At 40.7% G+C, this 16,852-nt stretch overlaps 1 protein-coding gene across 2 annotated transcripts in view; it reads right to left on the bottom strand.

Moving 5' to 3' along the window:
• Positions 1–2,843: 2,843 nt before the first annotated feature.
• LOC144537160 (cadherin-20-like) overlaps positions 2,844–16,852 on the bottom strand; it is a 94,434-nt gene continuing 80,425 nt past the window's right edge. For both annotated transcript variants that reach the window (XM_078280629.1, XM_078280628.1), the window contains exons 8-12: positions 12,458–12,594; positions 9,988–10,109; positions 7,564–7,681; positions 6,442–6,693; positions 2,844–4,218 (exon numbers count right to left, since the gene is read on the bottom strand). In XM_078280629.1, the coding sequence (XP_078136755.1) occupies positions 3,698–4,218; positions 6,442–6,693; positions 7,564–7,681; positions 9,988–10,109; positions 12,458–12,594 (1,150 nt within the window). In that variant the 3' untranslated portion in view covers positions 2,844–3,697. The remainder of the gene's footprint in view (positions 4,219–6,441; positions 6,694–7,563; positions 7,682–9,987; positions 10,110–12,457; positions 12,595–16,852) is intronic.

The raw sequence follows: 16,852 nt of genomic DNA, 5'->3' as shown, positions 1-16,852 counted from the left end.
GTTATGTGACCCAGATAATGTAATAACACAGGTACACAGCCTATGAAGTAAACAGCGCCTCTTTATTATCATAAAAAAAAAATTCTACCCGCCTTGTCATTTTTGTTGCTATAAACGTGTTCAGGGTCAAGTGCCAACAACTAAGAATTGAAATAATAATTCAAATATATAGTCCGACCAATAATCACTTATATAATTACAATTCAGCATATCTAAACAAAATCAACAATTACCAGTCATACGCCTTAAGACCTTAGCTAATGTTAGCAATTAGTTGTGGTTAAAGCTCTAGTGCGTAACGTTTTGATGTTAATGAACGTTCGTTACATTCAAACCGTTGCCAAATGAGTTGCTACAAAGCTAATTAAGACTATCAGCTCCACACAACTCTCTCTGTGTTTCTCAGTACTTCTGACTATGTTCAGAAGATTGTAGCATCCGGAGACTTTCCCGCGCAGAAACTCGAGTGAAGATAATGACCTCTTCTGAAGAGTCCATCATGTTTTTTTTTAATCCTCCGTGTCCTCCTTGGCTACTAGCAACTGCGTCGAGGAGGGTTTGGGGGCGGTGCGCGATCACGGAAGGCTTGTATCATGTGGACGCGCCGACAGTGTTGTTGTCATTACTTAGAATTCCTCGTGGGGGAGACAGAAAACCGCAATTATGTAAAACAAATTCACAATTAATCAATGATGTAATAATTGTTACAGGCCTAGTTATTATATTATACTTTTACACATACTTGCAGCCAAGATGCACTTAGCTTAGCTTAGCATAAAGACTGGAAGCATATGGAAACAGCTAGTCTGGCTCTGCCCAAAGTTTAAAAAAAAAAATACACCTACCAACGAATGACGTCAATGAAGTTAGAAGTAGTTAGTACTTGACAGTATTTCAAATAGTAAAATTTGAAGGTGTATGACGCCATTTTAGACCACTAGAGGGCAGGAAGAAGACACAAACCTGCCAACAAGAGCCGCTCCTCAGGCATTATCCAATAATAGTGTCACCCGATGAAATAAGGTTGGAGGTTAGGAAGTGTTTCTCTAAACTACTGAGGAGGAAACTTTGATCTGATGCAAGGCAGAGAAACATAAAGATTTGTGAAGCCTTTTGCGGACTGTTGCGTGTTAAAATAAAGAGGGACAAATTAGAGAAATATCCCGGGGTGAGTAATTGAAGTGTTCTGCTCAGCATGCAGAGAATAAAAGAAAAGTAAGAATGTAAATCCTGGGAATATTATAGGCTTATCTTCTGTGCAATTTCACTGTTGAATGCCACTCAGCAGGTAAGCCGGAGCCAAAGAGTTCAGACTTATTTTCTTGTTATTTGTTTTGACAAAGAAAATGGAATTTGATTCTCTTTTTTTTTTTGCTGCCCACTTCTTAATTTCCTTTATTTTTCAACCTCTCATCCTTCACTGTGATTGACATAGGCAATTAAGTGAAGACTCCTGTTTCTAATTGATTGATTCCCAGTGGCTCATAGCGAAAGCAATCAGACGCAACGATCGCTGCGAGGTGCTACCGAGGCTCGAGGTAGGCTTCAGGTACAGCAGGCGATGAGCTTTTAATCACTGCTAAGCATTATCGCTGCAAAAACAATAATAAGACAAGCAAATTAGGCACTTTGAGGGAAGCCGTTATGAAAAGTGAATCAGCCGCAATAACACTTTGGAGGACAATTCGGCGTGTGATTGCAAATTGAACTCGCTGCTTTATCTTTTGAAGGACTTACGTTCCTGTCACGCTTCGACGAGTTGTGTAATGCTCTTCAGCACCAAAAAGAAGCAGTTTATTATTACACACTCTGGAAACTGTTGCCACCCAGATGTTCAGAAAGTATCATTTGTTTTTAGTTCATTCGCACCGGTGTTATGAATATATTATACACTACTAGTCAAAAGTTTGGGGTCACTTAGAAATTTCCATTCCACTCCATTATAGACAGAATACCAGCTGAGATCAGTTACATTGTTTTTTTTAACCAGGGCAGCAGTTTTCAGATTACATTATGTGCTTACATAATTGCAAAAGGGTTCTCCAATGTTAGTCTTTTAAAATGATATCAGATTAGTAAACAGAATGGGCCTTTGGAACATTGGATGAATGGTTGCTGATAATGGAGAATGTAGATATTGCATTACAGATCAACCACCCACTCAGATCAGCTGGTATTCTGTCTATAATGGAGTGGAATGGAAATTTCTAAGTGACCCCAAACTTTTGACCGGTAGTGTATATATATATATGAACAATTTTCTCATCTCGAGGGAGTTTCACGACAGAAGAGAAGTTCTTTTCTTTCCTTTTTATTACCAAGAATACAAAATAATATCTACATTCACATACCACTTACCGCAGCATGACTGACCACATGGATTTCAAGTAAACTTTTACCCAATCAAATTATCAAAATGTACTTTTACTTTCTTCCCAGCTTGTAAAATCCTTTTGTTATATCTTTTGGTGTTTGAGTTTTGCTGATTTCTTTTCTTTTTTTCTTCATCCACAACGTCTTTTTTTTGTCCTTTTTTGTTGTTGTTGTACATTTGGCACTTAATGCAGATTATCAATGTTTCTGAAGTCCACAGGATTGGAGAGTTAAGCCACGTTTGCGTGTTGGAAGAAAAAAAGCAACACAGTGTCTCTAACAGGACAGATCAAGCCTCGCTGGCGTCGGACTCCCGTTGGCACGGTGGTTGGATCCAAAATGAAAGGCGACTTGGCCGTACTTCCACATCTTGGGTGACATTTGATCGCCTGCTGCGATATATATCCACTTCCTAAAAAATGGCTTCCCTTGCATCCTTATTAATGAACTGCTTTACACTTTTGAAAAAACACATTTACAATACAAATAGCTCAAAAAATGATACAAAAAACAATAATACGATAAACATATCAACCTGGAAAACCCACACGGGATTACAGCATCGCCCTCTCATGTGCATGTCCTTTACTGTAGAGACGCATGAAAACAAGAGCTTTTACATCATGTATGTTACAACATATATGTGATCTTTAAAGGATTTCCTCACAAGGCCATGGCAGTTGTAGTACAGTGTTGGTTGGAAGTACCCAAATAAGTTAGCGAAAAGTATAAATATGGCACGTGAAACAAAGAAATAAATTAAGATCTGCCACAGAGGAAAAAAGAAAGAAAAAAGAAATCTGATTGCGTCTATGACTTTTCTCTTTCATTCCCCCCCTCCCTGCTCAGAGTTGTGGCTCGGGTCGTATATGAAAAGCACTGAAGATCGGCAGTATGGAGTTTGTCTCCCGTGTTGCTGTGAGTCAGGTCTCTGTCGTTTTCATCTCTGGCATAAATCGCTCCATTCTTTGAACCAAAGCGGGCTCTGCCTGTGGCTGGGTCAGGCAGGGGACTTAAACATGTGCTTTGAAGCCATTGCCTTGCAAAGGCTGCCAATCCAGCCTCAGTCTCTGGGGGGGGGGATTTAAAACCAGCTCACACTGCTGCTGCTGCTACTGATGCGGGCATCCCAGGCCTTCAATGCTGTGGAGAATCCAGGCTTTCGGCAGGAATTCAAGTGCTAACAGTCATGGATGTGGACGCAAGCACATTGTGGCTTTTGTTGTGCACCGCGTTTTTGTCTCTGATGTTTGTGTCTCTCTTTTTGTTGGCATAATTGTTCTCAGATTTAAAAAAACAAAAAAAAGGCAGAGGCTCTGATGTTCTACCACATCGGAGGAGCGTTTGTCTCCAGCACGCCGTACATCTCGGCCAGTTTTTTAAAGCGAGGCCCCCAGTCGTTGAGATAGTCGTACTCGTGGTCCGTGTTGGACGTCCCCGACTGGAGCGAGCTAAGCGACTCTGCGACCGAACCTTCCCCCTCGTAGGCGTAGGTCTGCAGGGAGTCGTAGGGCGGGGCGCACGGGTCCATGTCGGCGTCCAGGAGCTTCGCCAGCACGTATCCGTGAACGTTGCTGTCCCCGCTGCCGCCGCCCATGACGCACGCCTGAGGCACGTAGCGCGACAGGCTCTCGATCTCCGGCACCATGTCCTGTCTCATTTTGCCCGGGTGATGGTGCGCCTCGCGAGGGTTCCACATGGCGGCGATGTCGAAGGCCTCGGTGTCCTCCTCGCCGCCGCCTTCGTCGTCGTAGCGCACAATGTTCTCGTGGACGTTCTCCTCCTCGTCGCAGAGGTAGGGCTTCTTACGATGGGTGCGCAGGGAGAGCATGAGCAGGATCATCACTGGGCAAAGGAAGAGATGAGAAACAGTCAGCCGGAGACACACAGCAGACTTTTATAGAAGTCTGAATGAAGAACACAGACAGGGCTGGGCAATATATCGATAGTGTAAGAGCCATTTTCATTTGTTTTGGGTGTAGGACACAAAATGTCCACTGGTGTCACTAGTGTGCTTTTGAGTGATTTCAACAGTAGGCTACTGAGCGGTGTAAGATAGAAGAGAGCGCGTCAGCTAGTTTACTAGCCATAGACTGTTTCACGTCCGTATAGCAGCCCCTCAGTGGCTTTAAGGTTTTTAGGCTCAGCCATTACAGATGGACATTAGTCTCGCATTGCCAGACCTTCCTCCACAGCGTTGCGGAGGAGGATATAGAGACTATTTGGACATCGATATATGTGGCTAGATGTCATCTTTTTGGAAGTGTTTTATTCTCCTGGTTTTAAAAGCTACATTACAGTGAAGTGATGTCCAGACTTACTAGCTGTCTTATTATTTGCCTTTACCCACTTAGTCATTGTATCCACATTATTGGTGATTATTTATCAAACCTCTCATTGTGTAAATATTTTGTGAAAGCACCAAATGTCAACCCTACAATATCGCCGTAATATCGACATCGATGTATTTGGTCAAAAATATCGTGATATTAGATTTTTTTTCCGCAGACGCACAGATCTTGTGTTTTTTTTTGTAGATCCGATGCATGATAGACGAAGTCTTGACTAGTCATGAAACTATTTTAATACTATTCTGCTAATTGTTGAACCTATTAAATAATTTATGAAGCAAAAAGAAACATTTACTGACTGAAAATCAGTTTTAAATCATTTGCAAATTGAATATCTTTGGGTTTTGGGCTGTTGGTCGGACACAACCAGCAGTGAGATGTCACTTTGGACTTTGGAAAAATGTTTTTGCAAATTTTCTAGATTAAGCAGTTAATTAAATAAAAAATAATAATAACAGTTTAACGAAAATTTTGTTCAAAAATATTTGAACAACAGTAAAATATAGAGCACGACCAATAAAGGATTTTTAATATATTCCGATATTTCGGTCAATATATATTTAAAAAAAAAATCCAGAAACACGTAACAAAACATAAACAGATTTCCCTAACTAAGTTAGTCCTCACTAAAATAATATGTTAATGCAGTTTGAAAATAAACGTGTTTGTTTTATTGTCACAACAGAACAGAGGAACATCAAAATATATTAGTTCTGATAAATAAAATGTATAAAAATACAAACTTAAGATATGAAACTTAAAGTCCTTTGAACAAAAACACAATAAAAAATTAATAAATCAAAGATTATGTTGCCAGCAGCGATGTTGTAGAGCGCCCTCTGGTGGACAAACTATGCAACGCCAACACTCATAACATGGTCTTTATTTTATTTTTTAAATATTCATTTATCCGCCATTATAAATGCTAAATAGTTTGGAAAATGCCTAATATCGGCCGATAATATTGGTAAAATACATGAACTCCAACCTGAAATCTAAAAAAAAGCACAATGGCCCGATTTGAAGGGTTGTTGAAGTCAGGAAAGTGGGCTTGCTTGTACGAATGAACTGTAATGCCTTCTCTTACTTTGTGTAACTGCGTCATTACATGCAGAGCATGAAGGCGAATGAATGCAAGGCAAATGTCATGTAGTTGCCATTACCTGGAGTCTCCAGCTAGAAAACATTTTCCTGGTCGGCATTTTAAACGTTTGTAGCAGAATGTAAATGTACTGACGGAGGGCGAGCCTTGGGGCAGCAGTAGGCCTTGATTAAAATCACTGCAGCACTTTGTTTTGCACCCTGGGGCGTGCAAAATTACGAATCCCACTATGGCCACGCCAAGTATATATATATATTTTTTACATTTTTTTACATCTGTACGTCCGTCTGACTCAAGAATATGAAAAAAATATATTGTAAACGAATTCAACACGTGGTGTCTGACGTTACTATTGATCATCTGTCCATCATCGTATTAAGCCCGCCCTGACAATTTGATTGGTCCGAACAGCTCTGGTTCGAGCATACTAGTTGCTCCACAACGGATCAAGTCCAGACCGAACTTCCCGACCTCAAATGTTATCTAATATCCAGGCTACATCAAATCCTAACTGGCCCATTTAGCTGGGAGGCGGTCTAGTTTTGTGGGGGGTGGAGAAATGGCTGATCATCAGATCAAATCAGAAAACTTCTTCCAGCACTGCTCATAACTCACCCAGCAGGACGAAGATGCAGGCAAGGATGGCAATGAGCGCCCCTCTGCTGAGGCTGGCGGGCAGGCTGTACGCCTCGGCGTTGCACGACAGGACGTTGCCCTCGTGGTCGCAACTGCACACGCGGATGGTCAGCGTGCTGGTGCTGGTCTGCACCGGCTGCTCACCGTCAGACACGAAGATGGGCAAGTAGAAGACGGTCTGGTCCTGCTGCGCCCAGCCTCCTCGCCGCGTCAGGATCCACGCTGTGTTGTCTGGAAAGAGACAAAGAGGTCAGGGAAGGGTTGAGTTCCTGGAGTGTTTGTGAGCTCCGCTGACTTTCACAGATAACAGGGTTCAGGGCATGTGCGTATAGGCCTGTTACAATAATTACAAAAGTGTCTAATTGTCAAATTAGTTTTTACATAACCGCGGTTTCTATGTTTAACCCTCTGAGGTCTATCGGCCTTTTCACATATCTTCTTAAATTCACCTTTTTAAGGTATTTGCATAGAACTGATCCCCATGTGTTTCATATCAAAATGTTGAGAACAAACTCAGCTTTCCCTGTAGTGACGCCCAATTATTTTTCTAGAGCAATGTGTAAAGAGATCATTTGGCGCTAAAGCTGAAACGTTGATGTTGGCTTTTTGAAAGTCCTCAAATCTCTTTTAGAAAACAAGCCTTAACTTATGTGTTGTACAAATTGTTTCGGTGCTTGAAATGAGTTGACCAAAGTCTTAGGGCCATATATGATTAAAATAGTAAATCCATGTCTACAATAACATTTTGTAATATTGCTTTTAGAGTAGGAGTTTTGTTAAACATCGCTTGGACGCGCCGCTGCGTCTTTGTCTTCAGAGGGTTAACCGCAACTAATTGCTAACATTAGCTAAGGTCTTAAGGCGTGTGACTGGTAATTGTTGATTTTGTTTAGATATGCCAAATTGTAATCATATAAGTGATTATTGGTCAGACTATATATTTGTGTTGTTATTTCAATTGTTAGTTGTTGGCACTTACTTAAAACTAAAACTGTTTAATGATAATAAAGAGGCGCTGCTTTCATAGGCTGTGTATTTGTGTTATTACATTATCTGGGTCACATAACTGACATATAAACAAAAGATGTTGAGACTGTCTACCTTGGTTGTCTCTCAGGGTGAAGTTGGGGTTGTTGGCGGCCTCCGGAGCCAAGCTGTAGTAGAAGTGTTGTCCACCCAGCGGCTCATCCGGATCCACCGCCGTCACCGTCTGGATCAGCTGAATTTCATCACACAGACACACAGTTAGATCCCAGTGGAGGACTCATGTTTGGCTGTGATCATTAGGGCTCAGTACAGAAATCTGTACTTTTTAGGCACCGACCAAATTGCCTCTAAAGTATGGAGTATCGAAAAATGCCTTTTCATTCAATACCCAAATTCAATACCTAAGGAATAAAGCGTCATCAGCGTCAGTGAGCCAATCAGCATGCAGCATGCTTCTACCAAGCTCTAATAATGTTTGTGATTGGCTGTCTAATGTTAAACGTCATAGAGACACGCAAGAAAAACTCACGTTACACAGAGACAGGGCTCACGTTGTTGTGGTTGTGGATATTTCTGTTGTCTGTTGGTATGTTTCTGTTTTCTGTTCATCCCGTTTTGATTGTGTATTATTCTGAATTGTGTATATTTCTGTCTCCTGTTTTATTTTGATAGTCTAGTTTTCTGTCTCGTCTTGTCTAGTTTTGCTTCCTGTGTTTTCCCGCCTTGTCTGATTGTCCTGCCCCGCCCTGATGTGTTTCACCTGCTGTATCACCTGTCCCTTATTTGCTCATTACCTCGTGTATGTAGCCTCTGTGTTCCCTTTGTCTCTTGTCAGATCGTTTTGTGTGTGTTTGCTGGTGCCTGTCGTGTCTCCCCGTGTCAGTTTCTGGTTCTTTGCTCCCTGGATTTTCCTTTGTTCTCAAGTTCCTGTTTTTTTTGCATTTCTCGTTTTTTCTGGATTTCATGTTTTTGTTTTCTGTTCACTCTGAAGAAGTTTTTGCCTTCTACTCTCAGGACTCCTTTTTAATTTCTGTGGAATAAATCCTCCTGCTCAACCCACTCACACCTGCTCTCTGCTTTTGGGTCCTCAAACTCCCTGAATCGTAACACGCGTAGTAGGAGCTGAAAAATAAATAAATACATTTGTGCCGTAAAAAAAAAAAAAAGTATCTTTTAGGAACCAGCATCAAAGTCACGATATTGGTATCTGTACTGGTATCGAATATTTTTGAACGGTACCCAGCCCTAGTGATTATGCATGCAATATATAATTAGGAAACATGAGCTTTTACAAAATACAAATTAACATCCTTCTTCTTAGTCCAATAAACATTTTTTTCCAGTCTACAGGAAAGTATTGGTAAAATGTACTTATATCACAAGTACTTTCAGAGTGGCTTATTACCAGTTTTCATTACATTTAAGTAAAAACCTGTAACGGCTGATATAAAAACCACAACCAAAGATCATCTACATAATGTAGATTAAATACATTTTAAATGTTAGTGTGCAAAAAATTCATAAAAAATGTAATGACGAGAAATACATGTAGAGAAACTGAAATTAGTTTTAAGGCCGGCCACACACTGGCTGTGTCACGTGAGCGTGGCGTTTCTGCTGCGTGGCGGCTGTGTGGATTTTTACACACCAGAAACGTGTCTGACGCGGCGCTGCTGCTGCTGCTGCTGCTAGCCTTGTCTGGACACATGTATGTTTCCCATTGATAAAATGAAATACCATGTTAAACATAAATATAGACTGATCTGATTACAACAAACACAACGTCGGCAGTATTGACGGCAAAATAGGCTACAGAATATTTCGTTCTGTATTGACAGGTGCAATATTAGAAAATCAATAATTATTTATTTTATATATCTGCATTTATGTAAAAACCTAGAGACTTTCAAACATCAACATGTCATTTATTAATATGTATTTGTGTCAAAATTACATATAAACATAATTTCCTATTCTATTTTGCCTGGAAACGCTTCCAACACGCTTGTGTGTCGCATGAAAAATAGGCGTCGGATCTATTTCTAGCATGCACGCGTTTACTGAGACGTGAGTGTCTGCGTAGGCAGTGTGCAAGCTAACCTGTTATCATGGGAGCCAAAATAAAAACGGACACGCCACGCAGCTGACACGCTCACGCCACGCAGGCAGTGTGTGACATAAGAGTTATCTTTTTCCCCCCCAAAATCACTCAGTTTAGACAGCAGGGTTTGTGTGGAGCTAATTTAAATTACTTTATACACTTGTTGGGAGCCTAATGCATAATATTCTTTAAAAACGGTAATTGATTTGTGGTTAAAATCTTTCTCTTCATAGTAACTAGTAGCTTTAGCAGTCACATAACATGTAGTGGAGTTAAAGTTATGTGTTTTCCTTGGGAGTTTTGGTGGAGTAGAAGAATGAAATGCACCTCAAACGTTCTATTTTGGAGTAAATATACTTTGTTTTCTGCCACCACTTATCAGCTGTATCATTCTTCATGCTGTGATGTTTCATGTTGTCATTTCGGATGTTTCGTACCTGTCCTGCTTTGGCGTTTTCGCACACATAACCCTCCAAGTAGTGCGTCAGCGAGGGGGGATTGTCGTTGACATCGAGGACCCTCACAGCCACCGACACGCTTGAGATCTGAGTGGGGTTATCTGCAGAAACACACACACACACACACAGAGAGAGAAGATGCACACACTGGTCAGAAGCTGAGCGCTGCATTGATGGACTCAGATAAATGACTCTTTGAGGAGCCTGCTGAGTTCAGTTTGTGCTTCCCTTAATCTTGCGCTCATTTACAGCAAGCATGCGGCGCATTAGCCCTCTTCACGCTTACATTACAATTGTATCACACTACCATTACCAATCAGAATTTGCATATCTTAACCAGCTGTGTAATAGCCAGTGGAAAGGCAATTAGAGGGCAGTAAGTACTTTCTCAGGTTTCATCACATGATCGATCAATCAGTGGCGTGACTTTGGCGCTGTAGGTCGCAGTGTGGGTGTTTATGCTGTGTGTGTGTGTGTGTGTGTGTGTGTGTGTGTGTGTGTGTGTGTGTGTTACATGTGCTGTAACTGTGCTGACGTTTTACCGGAGTGAAGGGAAACCAGCGGTGTGAACACCTGTTTGAGACGCAGTTCAATTAAAATGTGAATTTTGAGTTATTATGAATATTATTGAGTTGCTTTAACAAATAAGAATTTTTTACTGGCATTATTTAATGAAAGACTAAATCCTCAGAATACAGATTTTTCGCAAGAAATTAAACATTTGCATCATGATGTGATGTCTTTTATAATGCCTTTTTTTATCTTATAAAATTATGACCTAATTCTCATAATTTCCTGACTTTTTTTCAAATATAATCACAACTTTAGTATTATTCAGTATAACAAATATTATTTTCTCATAATGAGATTTGTTCTCAGAATTATGAGATAGTAAATCATAATAACAAGATAATGTATTTTCTTTTCTTTGGTGAATGCAGCATGCTTGTGAAATATTTTAAATAATGACTTTTCTTGTAAAATGATGACTGTCGTGATAAAATTGCATTTATTTTTCATAAAATTCAGATTCACTTTTCATAATATTGTGAATTTGGTTGTGAAATTTCAACATAATGTCAAAATATAAAGCACAAAAAGCCACTTAATCGTGTAACGAGTAAAGTAAAGAGAACTCTCTCTCTCTCTCTGTCCATCCCTTCCTACCTGTGCCCTCTCTCGCCCTCTCCGTCACGTCACATCTTTAATTAGCCACCAATGCAGAAAGTTATTCAATTAGTCATTAATTCAATTAATTACCGTCTCCTTTTAGGTGTGTCTGCCAAACAAAGGGACAAAGAGACAAACAAAGCAGAGGCGGGGGGGGTGAAGGTGACTTTCACATCTGCAGGGCATCTCCCGCTCCATGTGACATAACTGCACGGGTTCACTGGTTCTCTGTTTGTGTATATGCACACATCTGTTTATTCTGGGCTTTTTTTTCTACCCATGAATCTCCTTCTCAAGTTGTTTCTGTCTGTAACTTTAGTCCTTCGAGCCAAACGAAAATTCAGTGGAAATCCTTGGACTAATCACCAATAACAAGTAAAATGCTTAGTAAGTTTAGTTCAATCTAGTCTGACATTGCCAGGTCTATTTCCACATGCATGGTCTTGCTACGCCACTTATTTATTCTGTTATAGGGAGCAAAACAGTCTTGGGCTTGTTCGTATTCTTTTAAACCAATCACAACCGTCCTGGGTTAGAGGTCTGGCTGAAGGGGAGGGACATCTCATGCACCAGATGTCATGTTTTATCCCAGCATTGTAAATCTGTTCAGCCAGACTAAGTTTAATCAAAAGTTCTGGGAATCTACGTTCACATCAGAAAGCCAGCTTCAATTCAAACTCAACAACACAACAGAGTCCTCCAAAATGTTGCCTTTAATCTGATTTGAAGGGTGCATAACCAACGCTATGCAATCTTGTGGAAAAAGGGAGAAAAACACCTTTACAAGATTTACAGGGCAATGATGAACAAAATATGTCCAAAAAACTTATTTCTTTCAAATGTATATGTAAATATGTGCAATAGCTGCAGTAGTGTTTTAGTTTACATTATGTTTGTAGACAAAAAATGAGTAGAACTCAAATTCCAGTTCTACTTTAAATCCTTTATGTCTTTACACTTGTGAAAAATTGTGCCTGCGTAGAAACGTATTTAAAAAAACAAGCTTATTTTGTGTTTGTGGCGTCTTATTCCTTGTTTCAATACAGATACAGACTCTTATTTTTATATACTGTAGGTCATGAAACACTGTGATGTCTATCTATCTATCTATGCTTTTAAGAAACAGTTTGAAATATTTTTATTGCACTGGCATGAGACAAGGCAAACAAACATAAATTACTTGATAAAGAAGGAGATTTTGCATGAGAAAGCCAGTGTTTGTGTGTGTGTGTGTGTGTGTGTGTGTGTGTGTGTGTGTGTGTGTGTGTGTATGACGTACTCATCTCCATGGCGAGGACGGTAATGTTATGCCAGCCGATCTCCTCTCGGTCCAGCGAACGCACCGTCATCAGCGACCCGGAAGTGATTTCGATGTAGAAGAACTTGTCGGGATCGCTGGACCTCTCGATGGAATACCTGGTGACACAAAATGACACGCGCCATGTGAAGTATCAGTGTTGAATAAAGTGTGTGTTTTTGGGGAGCTTGTAATCCTATCTGAGGGGGAAGCAAGCGCACGCACCATCCAGCATGTGTGCATCTGTGCGATAAGGCATCAGGCTGGCAGCTTCTGAAGGCACAGGAAGAAGAATAGGCTCCAGATAAGAGTTAATCAGAGTGTGTGCCTCCTCTGCCAAACACCTGTAGCAGGCTGCCTTGGATCACAAGTTGTTCTGTCCCTCCTCGATGAAGGCCGTCTCAAAAGCTCTCATTTCTGCCCCGAGGAGCGAGGAGCGAGCATCGAGGAGGGATCATCGAGGAACTATAGATGTGCAGCTGAAGGAGTTGCTAACTTCGCCCAAACAGCTGACAAATTCATGTGGCGCTTCAGAGGAAAGGATAGCCTGGTCCTACCAGACTCTCGTACATTTCATTTGTACAGAGAGTCTGGCCACTCTCCTTTGATAAGTGTTAACTTCCTTGAAGGTGGGTACTCTGTTGAAGTTTAAAACTATTGGATCTGCCCAGAGCCACTCTGGATCTGCCAATAACCAATCGCTAACGTTTGGTCGTGACGTCGGCTTAGCATCGCTAGCGTTAGCCTTAGCCAACTCCTTCACCACTAACGGAGCGAGCTGGAAAATCAAACTTTTCCCGAACCCCGTGGGGAGGAGGGCCACAACATCATGGCCACCAACAAAACTCAGCAAAGATTGTTCTTGCTCGGGCTTTAACTTCTGGATATTCGACAGCGTCGCCACAACGGACCGAATGGCTTCGCTCGCATCGTCCTCCGCCGCCATTACGGAACTACAACTTAAACTAGCGCACAACCTCAACGTCATCGTTCTCAGCCACTCCCTCTGTTCGCTGATTGGACCGGTAAAGATTTGACCGGAGAAAACCCGCGAATACACCAGACGTAGTACTGAAGGAAAATGAAAATTAAGCGGAAGTACGTAGGAGGGCGGAGCCAGGCTAAGGAAAGGACGTCTCATCCCTCTAAAAACACATTTCCTCGCGTCTCTCCCGTGCCTCCTCGGTGGGAGGGACTCAGACGCGAGGAAGGAATGCAAGTGGAGGAGTCGAGGAGGCAATTTGTGTGTGTGTGTGTGTGTGTGTGTGTGTGTGTGTGTGTTAATGTCTGCAGGGTTGTTTGCAGTGTGTGTTTGTGTCGGACTATGTGCCGACAGGGATCAGTCATGACTGGCATATCAACGGCTGGCAAGGATCTCCCTGAAGGATCTCTATTAATATCACTCCTCCACAGCCGTGAGGAGAGGCTGGTGTGTGTGTGTGTGTGTGTGTGTGTGTGACGTACTTGTGTGGGTTCATTTATATCTCCCAGTCATGCTGTTGTTTGTAAAGGACAGAAAGATGTCATCTCATGCTGCTGTATCTCAGCCCTTCGCTGTCACCCTCATCTGATTCCTCAGCTATCTGCTACCTGTGCTGTAACTCTTCTCGTGCTCCAAACCGGCATTAACTCTTTTCACCGCCAGAATACAGTGCCAGCTCTGGGGGTTTAACTGCGCCAGTGGCTGACTGCTCTGATTCTCCCCATCTCTTTAGGAATGAGAGAGTTGTCGGTTAATTGTCATCAGCGGAGCTCCTCGAGCATCAAAAGAGTTTAGAGCAGCGGTTCCCGATAGAGCTGCAAAGATTAATTGATTAATCGATGAGTTGTCAACTATTAGCTTAATGGCCAACTATTTTTAAGAGTCGATTAATCGATTTGAGTCAAAATTCTCTGATTCCAGCTTATTAAATGTGTTTATGTTCTAGTTTCTTCTCTCCTCTGTGACAGTTAACTGAATATCTTTGAGTTGTGGACAAAACAAGACATTTGAGGATCTTTTGGGAAACACTGATGGACATGGTTTACCATTTTCTTACATGTTATAGACCAAAAAAACTAATTAACTGATTAATCAAGAAAATAATAAAGAGAGTAATCGACAATGAAAATGCTTCACTTTTAGATGTGCAAATTACAGTTATGCGACACACACACACACACACACACACACACACACACACACACACACACACACACACACATTTCCCGTGCATTACTTTCTGCCCTAATAGAGGCTGTAAAGCGACAGATGCGACGCGGTACAGCCTGTGCCATGTGAAACACTCGTTGATTCCTTCCGATGATTAATAGCCTAATTAAATGCATTATGTCTAATTAGTTTATTAGAGGTGCAGTCTGGACAGTAAACCCACCACGCAACATCTGTTCTGTTAGAGCACAAAACATACTCTCCAATAACTGAGAGAAGTAAAAGTCCTTGGCTCCCCTGTTTGTGTTGATGACTAATTACTGAATGTTAAAACTAATAATGTTATCAACATTATTATGATTGTGCTTCCTCAGTATCAGCTGTCCACACCGAGGAGCTCTCAAATACACACACACACACACACACACACACACACACACACACACACACACACGTGTTGATAAACGGTTTCTCAGTCATGTCTGCAGTTAAGTCATGTTGGGATGCCGCCCTCTGCCGGTGATCGGGTCACATTACAGCTACAGAGCCAGTAAAAACCCAGTCAGCCAACTCATTTAATTGCTTTGGATCAATAAACATTACATTGCATAACATTTCATTTAGCTGACACCTTTATGCAAAGCGACTTCCAATAAGTGCATTCAACCACGAAGGTTCAAACTCAGAACAGCAAGCATCACATAGAAGAAGTACATTAGCTTCAAATAAGCCAAACTACAAAGTGCCACATGTAAGTGCAAATTGTTATTATTTATATTATAACGTCATCTTTAATGGTGCAGTGGGAAGAGGTGTTTTTATTCTGCGGGGGAAGATGTGTAGCCTTTCAGCTGTCCTGATGTCAATGGGGATCTTGAACTCAACCAATTGTAGTGTTCTGATAATGTATGCTTTACTCGCATTACAGCATTAAGTGGGAAACACTCAGGACATGAAGTTTGTTACGTAAAACTCTCCAATCCACCTAGCTTTCATGTGATTTGTTATTGGCACTCATTTTAGTACCATATTGATTATGCATATTCTGAAATGGACTTGCATTAACTTGAATTTAAATACAGCAGCTAAACAGCAGCCACATTGTTTTGTTATTGGCATTTTCTTTTGAAGACGTTTTCAGATCAATATGATTCTTTTCATGAGGTCCATATGTCCTTGTCTGACAACTTACAGATATACTGTGCTCATGAATGCAACATTTTCAGGCAGCCAACACTTATGTTTGAGATTTCAGAGCCTCACAGCTGCAACTTGAACCCATCATGAGTCAGTAAAAGAGACTTGAAATGTTTTTTTTTGTTTTTGTTTTTTTACTGCATTTAGCATTTAGAAAATAACTTAACATAGACTATTTATTGTGATGGTTTACCTAGATAAGGTAGGTTTCCATTATCAGTTTTTATGCCGTATCAAAAGAAATCGAATAATGATCTATACTGATGTAAAGAATATGAGATTTTTGGGGCTTCACGTGCAAAAACACCAGTTTGGAAATAAAGAATCATCCAGTGGTTGATAGCTACATTTCCCTGTAAAACCTATGAATACAAATAATATTGAACACAACTGTATGATTGACATGATTTATACTTTGCTGAATGATGCATTAAGACTTGGGAGCATGGTTTGTGCAGTTGGGGTAAATTTCTTTGGTGGATTTAACCCTTGTGTTGTCTTCCTGTCGACATTGCAACATGTTGTCCTCCCGGGTCAAATGTTAACACTTTTTTTGGCCACTAACACCAACTTTTTACCACTAGTTTTACACTTTTTACGGTCAATAAACTTCATTTATATGAAATTATATCTAACTTTTGAGTTAAAAAGCTAATGTTAAGAATTATTTTGACTAATAATTAACATCAGAGGAACGTTTGTTGATGGATTATTACAGACTGTTTTAAAACCATTTCATCTGTTTTTTTTGTTTTTTTTTAAATGCTATAAAATTGAATAAAACACCCAAAATTCAATGAAAGTAGTGACCTGATCCTTCATTTTACTTGCGAAGAGCATTGTATGGAACCATCCATGTTGTATTTGGCAAATTAGGTTGAATGTAACCCAAATTTCTGATAAAGGAACTGGGTTAAGGACCTTTTTGGACTTTAGAGTGTAAACTTGCAAATATGTTTTTAGTGAAGGCAAATGTGAAATTAAATTAAATTTAAATCTATTGGCTATAGGCCTACGGGAAGCAACGG

Source organism: Sander vitreus, chromosome 22, assembly GCF_031162955.1.
Source record: "Sander vitreus isolate 19-12246 chromosome 22, sanVit1, whole genome shotgun sequence".
NCBI lineage: Eukaryota > Metazoa > Chordata > Actinopteri > Perciformes > Percidae > Sander > Sander vitreus.
Note: the sequence above shows the minus strand (reverse complement) of the source record. Positions and strands in the feature narration are given on the sequence as shown.